This window comes from Leuresthes tenuis, unplaced genomic scaffold (assembly GCF_036924035.1).
Source record: "Leuresthes tenuis unplaced genomic scaffold, fLeuTen1.0.hap1 SCAF_19, whole genome shotgun sequence".
NCBI lineage: Eukaryota > Metazoa > Chordata > Actinopteri > Atheriniformes > Atherinopsidae > Leuresthes > Leuresthes tenuis.
This window is the reverse complement of record NW_027325373.1, coordinates 560,001-567,500: the sequence shown is the minus strand read 5'-3', so window position 1 is coordinate 567,500 and position 7,500 is coordinate 560,001. Positions and strand designations below refer to the sequence as shown.

The window sequence follows — 7,500 nt, the reverse complement described above, 5'->3', positions numbered from 1 at the left end:
GACTCTAGGTCGGGACTCTGGGACTCTAGGTCGGGACTCTGGGACTCTAGGTCGGGACTCTGGGACTCTAGGTCGGGACTCTGGGTCTCTGGGTCACGATTCTGGGACTCTGGGTCGGGACTCTGGGTCGGGACTCTGGGTCTCTAGGTCGGGACTCTGGGTCTGGACTCTGGGTCTGTGGGTCAGGACTGGGTCTCTGGGTCTGGACTCTGGGTCGGGACTCTGGGTCGGGACTCTGGGTCGGGACTCTGGGTCGGGACTCTGGGTCGGGACTCTGGGTCGGGACCGATTATCGTGCAGGACATAAAGCAGCCGACTCACGAGAAGGCCTCCTTTTCGTCGTTGGGTTTGATGCAGCGGACGTAGTGAGGAGTGGTGGCGTTCAGCGTGTCCATGAGCAGGTGGAGAGACGAGCGGAACTGAAACACACAGAAATGGATCAGAACCGGCAGCAGGAGGCTCGGAGGGCCCGGCGGAGCAGACGGCTCACCTGGTGTCCCACCGTCTTCCTGTGCTCCTTGTTGGGAGCTTTGGGAACAGACTTCAGCGCTCGGACGTTCACTCTGGAAGGCTTGGAGGAGGGGGCGTCGTCTTTCTCCTGAAACAGATCTGCGACCAGCTGAAACTGAAGCAGAGGGTTTCATGGACGTTACACACCGAATACAGAGCCAAGATCCGGTTCTGGGTCTGGGTTCTACCTGGCTGGCCTTCAGGATGTTGATCTGCTCCTCATAGACGGTGTCTCTGTTCTTCTCCAGGAAGCCCTCACACTGATACTCCACCTGCAGAGACAGCACTGAGCTGAGCGTTCAGAGAAAGACAATCTGCTCTGAGGTGGAGGCTCCGTCAGCCCCGACTCCACCACCTCCACAGCTGGAGCTCCACCTCCACAGCTGGAGCTCCACAGCTGAAGATCCACAGCTGGAGCTCCACCTCCACAGCTGGAGCTCCACCCCCACAGCTGGAGCTCCACCTCCACAGCTGGAGCTCCACAGATGGAGCTCCACCCCCACAGCTGGAGCTCCACCTCCACAGATGGAGCTCCACCTCCACAGCTGGAGCTCCACAGATGGAGCTCCACCTCCACAGCTGGAGCTCCACAGATGGAGCTCCACCTCCACAGCTGAAGATCCACAGCTGGAGCTCCACCTCCACAGCTGGAGCTCCACCCCCACAGCTGGAGCTCCACCTCCACAGATGGAGCTCCACCTCCACAGCTGGAGCTCCACAGATGGAGCTCCACCCCCACAGCTGGAGCTCCACCTCCACAGATGGAGCTCCACCCCCACAGCTGGAGCTCCACAGCTGGAGCTCCACCCCCACAGATGGAGCTCCACCTCCACAGCTGGAGCTCCACAGCTGAAGATCCACAGCTGGAGCTCCACCTCCACACCTGGAGCTCCACAGCTGAAGATCCACAGCTGGAGCTCCACCCCCACAGCTGGAGCTCCACAGCTGAAGATCCACAGCTGGAGCTCCACCTCCACACCTGGAGCTCCACAGCTGGAGCTCCACAGCTGGAGCTCCACCTCCACAGATGGAGCTCCACCTCCACAGCTGGAGCTCCACAGATGGAGCTCCACCTCCACAGATGGAGCTCCACAGCTGGAGCTCCACAGCTGGAGCTCCACAGTGTTCCACACTCATTGAACGGTGGTAAAACTCAGTGAATCCAGCCTCAGACACTGAGTCATTATTTATGGAACAAAAACACAGAAGCAGTGTGTGAAAAACTAAGTGAACCCTGATCCTGGTTCAGGTAAAGTCATGGTCAGCCGGGTCAGATCTGGACCTGCTGGACCAGAACACGGAGCCTGCAGCCGGGTCAGATCCGGACCTGCTGGACCAGAACAAGGAGCCTGCAGCCGGGTCAGATCCGGACCTGCTGGACCAGAACAAGGAGCCTGCAGCCGGGTCAGAGCCGGACCTGCTGGACCAGAACACGGAGCCTGCAGCCGGGTCAGATCCGGACCTGCTGGACCAGAACACGGAGCCTGCAGCCGGGTCAGATCCGGACCTGCTGGACCAGAACAAGGAGCCTGCAGCCGGGTCAGAGCCGGACCTGCTGGACCAGAACAAGGAGCCTGCAGCCGGGTCAGAACACGGAGCCTGCAGCCGGGTCAGATCCGGACCTGCTGGACCAGAACACGGAGCCTGCAGCCGGGTCAGATCCGGACCTGCTGGACCAGAACAAGGAGCCTGCAGCCGGGTCAGAGCCGGACCTGGTGGACCAGAACACGGAGCCTGCAGCCGGGTCAGATCCGGACCTGCTGGACCAGAACACGGAGCCTGCAGCCGGGTCAGATCCGGACCTGCTGGACCAGAACAAGGAGCCTGCAGCCGGGTCAGATCCGGACCTGCTGGACCAGAACACGGAGCCTGCAGCCGGGTCAGAGCCGGACCTGCTGGACCAGAACACGGGCTTGGCTCACCTTGTCAGCGAAGTGGATGACGATGAAGGACGTGTTGGACAGTCGAGGTTTCTGGAAATGTGCGCTGCTGGAGTTCTGCTTGTAGAGCTTCTGGGCCCAGTTCTGATCCGTTCCCTTTGGAACCTGAAACAGAAGGAGGCAGCGTGAGCTCCGAGGATCATCTCCTGCATGTGGTCCTGTGATCCTCTTACTTTGCACTCCTCATCCAGCAGGTCCAGGATGCCGAGCCGGGCCTCGATGAGGTCGATGCAGGGCTGGTTGTCGTAGAAGTCTATGAGGGTCCAGGGGATCTGCTCCTTCATGTACTCCTCCTGCTCCAGCTTGAAGACGTGCTGAGGACACACAGACACAGGAGGATGAGCTCGGCGCCACCGAGGCGTCGGCGCCGGTCCGGACGGCCGCACTCACAGAGTTGAACTGCTGCTGCAGCTTCTCGTTGGCGTAGTTGATGCAGAACTGCTCGAAGCTGTTCACCTCGAACGTCTCGAACCTGCAGACACACAGAGGCGCGTCACCATGTGAACGACCACGCCGGCGGCGGCGGCCGGGCGCGGCGTGCGACCCTACCCGTAGATGTCCAGAACGCCGATGAAGGAGTGCTGCTTTGAGGAGGTCTGCAGCGCCTTGTTGATGTTGTCCACGATCCAGTCGAACAGGCGGGCGTAGATGTGTTTGGCGAGCGCGTCGCGGGCGTTGGTCGCCTGTTTGCTCGACATGTTCTTCACGTAGGTCTCGGACCCGGTGACCAGCTTCCTGTGGCAGAGCCAGTGCTCCATCTGCTGCAGCTCCACCCCCAGCAGCCGGCAGAAGTGCTGCAGGTGGAGGTCGTTCCTCTGCAACACAAACACGCCTCCGTCAGAGCGCTGAGCCCGGAGCCGCTGAGCTGCAGCGGCGGGCGCACCTACCGAGATGTGACACGACTCGCCGTCCCGCTCAGAGCAGATCTCGATGTTCCCCAGATGGAGGATGGAGGCGATGACTTTGAAGATGCTGCTCTGACTGCCGTCCTTGATACCTGCAGAGAGACGGAGGCTGTGAGGGCAGAAATCTGACTGAAGTGCAGCTCCCGCGCAGCAGGGGGCGCTGCAGCTCAGAGGACTCAGCAGGAGCCGTTACCCAGCAGCACGAAGGCCTCTCTGGTCTTTTTGAAGTCCTCAGCATCGTTCACACCCTCGATGAAGATGTTCTCTCCTAAAGACGTGTAGATGAAGTCCTCTGCGCTGGCTGAGGGGGAGACGGGACAAAATGAATGAATCCTGAAACTGCTGTCATATCAAAGTAATCTGAGCTGTTCCAGAACCACCTGCAGAATACGTTTGGTTCTGGTCTCCTGCACACACAGTCCAGCGGTTCTGCAGGTAGGAGCTCGGACCCTAACCCTGCTCAGACCGCCCTGAAGTTGGACTCAGACTGTCCCACGTGCACGTTTCACGCCCCTGTTTCCCAGCATGCCCTGCTTCAGACTGAATGAATCACTGATAAACAGAATTAAACCGAAGGGATCGTTTATCCGTCGGTCCGCTGGACCTCGGGAACTTTCTGGAGAGTTGGAGCACGAGCAGATCAAGAAGCCATTAAATTCTGGCAGAGATCACTTTGGTTAAAACTGGGAAACATCTGTCCGTTAACAGGACGCCATGAAATGAGCCAGATGTGCCTGAGCTGTCAGCAGCTGGGGGACACGACCCGGTCCCAGATATTCTGGGGTGGACCCAATGCTGTCTCAGGATAAATGTGCTCCACATCTGCTGGTTCTGATGCCGGAACGCAACTTTAAAGAGCTTCTATGATCAGAGAATCGAGGGTTAGCTTAAATCTGGACTCCACCTGAATGGTGTCACATGATCCTAACGTCCAATCACTGCTTTACAGCAGGTGGGAGCTGAATGTGACACCTGTGGTTCCTGCCTTCAGCCCTGAGGGAACACCTGAGAACAGATGATTTAACACAGAAATGCTTCGCTCTGCAGCTGTGATCCACAGCAGGTCTCAGCCGGTCCACACCGTGGACCACAGGACCACAGGACCACAGAACCACAGGACCACAGAACCACAGGACCACAGGACCACAGGACCACAGAACCACAGAACCACAGAACCACAGGACCACAGGACCACAGAACCACAGGACCACAGAACCACAGGACCACAGGACCACAGAACCACAGGACCACAGAACCACAGGACCACAGGACCACAGGACCACAGGACCACAGGACCACAGGACCACAGAACCACAGAACCACAGGACCACAGGACCACAGGACCACAGAACCACAGAACCACAGGACCACGGAACCACAGGACCACAGGACCACAGGACCACAGGACCACAGGACCACAGAACCACAGGACCACAGGACCACAGGACCACAGGACCACAGAACCACAGGACCACAGGACCACAGGACCACAGGACCACAGGACCACAGGACCACAGAACCACAGGACCACAGAACCACAGAACCACAGGACCACAGGACCACAGGACCACAGGACCACAGGACCACAGAACCACAGGACCACAGGACCACAGAACCACAGGACCACAGGACCACAGGACCACAGAACCACAGAACCACAGAACCACAGGACCACAGGACCACAGAACCACAGGACCACAGAACCACAGGACCACAGGACCACAGGACCACAGAACCACAGAACCACAGAACCACAGGACCACAGGACCACAGAACCACAGGACCACAGGACCACAGAACCACAGGACCACAGGACCACAGAACCACAGAACCACAGGACCACAGGACCACAGAACCACAGGACCACAGGACCACAGGACCACGGAACCACGGGACCACGGGACCACAGGACCACAGAACCACAGGACCACGGAACCACGGGACCACGGGACCACAGGACCACAGGACCACAGGACCACAGGACCACAGGACCACAGAACCACAGAACCACAGGACCACAGGACCACAGGACCACAGAACCACAGAACCACAGGACCACGGAACCACAGGACCACAGGACCACAGGACCACAGGACCACAGGACCACAGGACCACAGGACCACAGAACCACAGAACCACAGAACCACAGGACCACAGGACCACAGGACCACAGAACCACAGAACCACAGAACCACAGGACCACAGGACCACAGAACCACAGGACCACAGGACCACAGGACCACAGGACCACAGGACCACAGGACCACAGGACCACAGGACCACAGGACCACAGGACCACAGGACCACAGGACCACAGGACCACAGGACCACAGGACCACAGGACCACAGGACCACAGAACCACAGGACCACAGGACCACAGGACCACAGGACCACAGAACCACAGGACCACAGGACCACAGGACCACAGGACCACAGAACCACAGAACCACAGAACCACAGGACCACAGGACCACAGAACCACAGAACCACAGAACCACAGAACCACGGAACCACGGGACCACGGGACCACGGGACCACAGGACCACAGGACCACAGAACCACAGAACCACAGAACCACGGAACCACGGAACCACGGAACCACGGGACCACGGGACCACGGGACCACAGGACCACAGGACCACAGGACCACAGAACCACAGAACCACAGAACCACAGGACCACAGGACCACAGGACCACAGAACCACAGAACCACAGAACCACGGGACCACGGGACCACGGGACCACAGGACCACAGGACCACAGAACCACAGAACCACAGAACCACAGAACCACAGGACCACAGGACCACAGAACCACAGGACCACAGGACCACAGAACCACAGGACCACAGGACCACAGGACCACAGGACCACAGGACCACAGGACCACAGGACCACAGGACCACAGAACCACAGGACCACAGGACCACAGAACCACAGAACCACAGAACCACAGGACCACAGAACCACAGAACCACAGGACCACAGGACCACAGAACCACAGGACCACAGGACCACAGGACCACAGAACCACAGAACCACAGAACCACAGAACCACAGAACCACAGAACCACAGGACCACAGGACCACAGGACCACAGGACCACAGAACCACAGGACCACAGGACCACAGGACCACAGGACCACAGAACCATAACCCAGAAACTCACTGAGGCTCAGGTCTCTGAACTCCGGTAAACTGGCCGAGGCGCACAGCTGATAGAAGATGTGATAGTTCCTCTCGTCCTCGGCCTGGAACACAAACCACAGACAGCGCTTCAGACGGGTCCGGCAGCGGCAGCTGCGGCGGCGCTGAAAGTGCGGCCCGTCGGACTCACCTGGAAGACCACGCGGGACTTCTCCAGCAGGTAGGTCCTCATGTTGGCCCCGATGATGCGGTAGTGTCTGCTGAAGCCGATCTGGATGTACTTCCCAAAGCGGCTGCTGTTGTCGTTCCGGGTGGTTTTTGCGTTTCCGATGGCCTGAAGGGAGAGAGGACGCCGTGGGTCATTAGGACCTGAAAGTTCTGGAGAAACGGACCCGACAGAGTTCAACAGCTGTTCACTGTGGTTCTGTTGGACCCACAGCTGCCTGCAAAGTGCAAAGTTCTTCTTTCTGTGGGTGGAAGTTGAACAAAGTTCTGGGAAACAGTGGGAGCTGGTTCCGGTGGCTTCAGTTGGTCCCATCCTTTGATCTCACAGATTAAAATGAAACAGCTTTTCATTCTGTGGCTTTAATCTGTAGATTAGCTGGAAGTAATAAGATCATTTATGCACCCAGATTATATTCTATCAAACCTTCATAATCCTTCTGTTGTATAATCAGAAACCTGCAGAAGAACCTCTGGTTCCCTCACCTCCATGATGGGACTGGAGGCCAGAACCTTGTCCTCCACGTTGGTGTCGCTGGCGGAGCCGCCCACTGTGGCGAAGAACCGCATGGCGTACTTGGCAGAAACCGTCTTTCCTGCTCCAGATTCCCCGCTCACGATGATGGACTGATTCCGCTCATCCCTGCAAAACCACCACAGAAGAAGAGCTGATCACAGTGAGGTCGCAGTGAGGTCGCAGTGAGGTCGCAGTGAGGTCGCAGTGAGGTCACAGTGAGGTCACAGTGATGTCACAGTGAGGTCACAGTGATGTCGC

The 7,500-nt window shown here is 58.3% G+C and overlaps 1 protein-coding gene across 2 annotated transcripts in view; it reads right to left on the bottom strand.

Moving 5' to 3' along the window:
- Positions 1–7,500, bottom strand: part of myo5b (myosin VB) — a 114,263-nt gene that overhangs the window by 96,147 nt on the left and 10,616 nt on the right. For both annotated transcript variants that reach the window (XM_072371501.1, XM_072371502.1), the window contains exons 5-16: positions 7,212–7,368; positions 6,694–6,837; positions 6,526–6,607; positions 3,549–3,656; positions 3,338–3,447; positions 3,000–3,265; positions 2,841–2,922; positions 2,624–2,764; positions 2,433–2,555; positions 699–782; positions 491–625; positions 322–419 (exon numbers count right to left, since the gene is read on the bottom strand). In XM_072371501.1, coding sequence (XP_072227602.1) covers positions 322–419; positions 491–625; positions 699–782; positions 2,433–2,555; positions 2,624–2,764; positions 2,841–2,922; positions 3,000–3,265; positions 3,338–3,447; positions 3,549–3,656; positions 6,526–6,607; positions 6,694–6,837; positions 7,212–7,368 — 1,530 coding nt within the window. The remainder of the gene's footprint in view (positions 1–321; positions 420–490; positions 626–698; positions 783–2,432; positions 2,556–2,623; positions 2,765–2,840; positions 2,923–2,999; positions 3,266–3,337; positions 3,448–3,548; positions 3,657–6,525; positions 6,608–6,693; positions 6,838–7,211; positions 7,369–7,500) is intronic.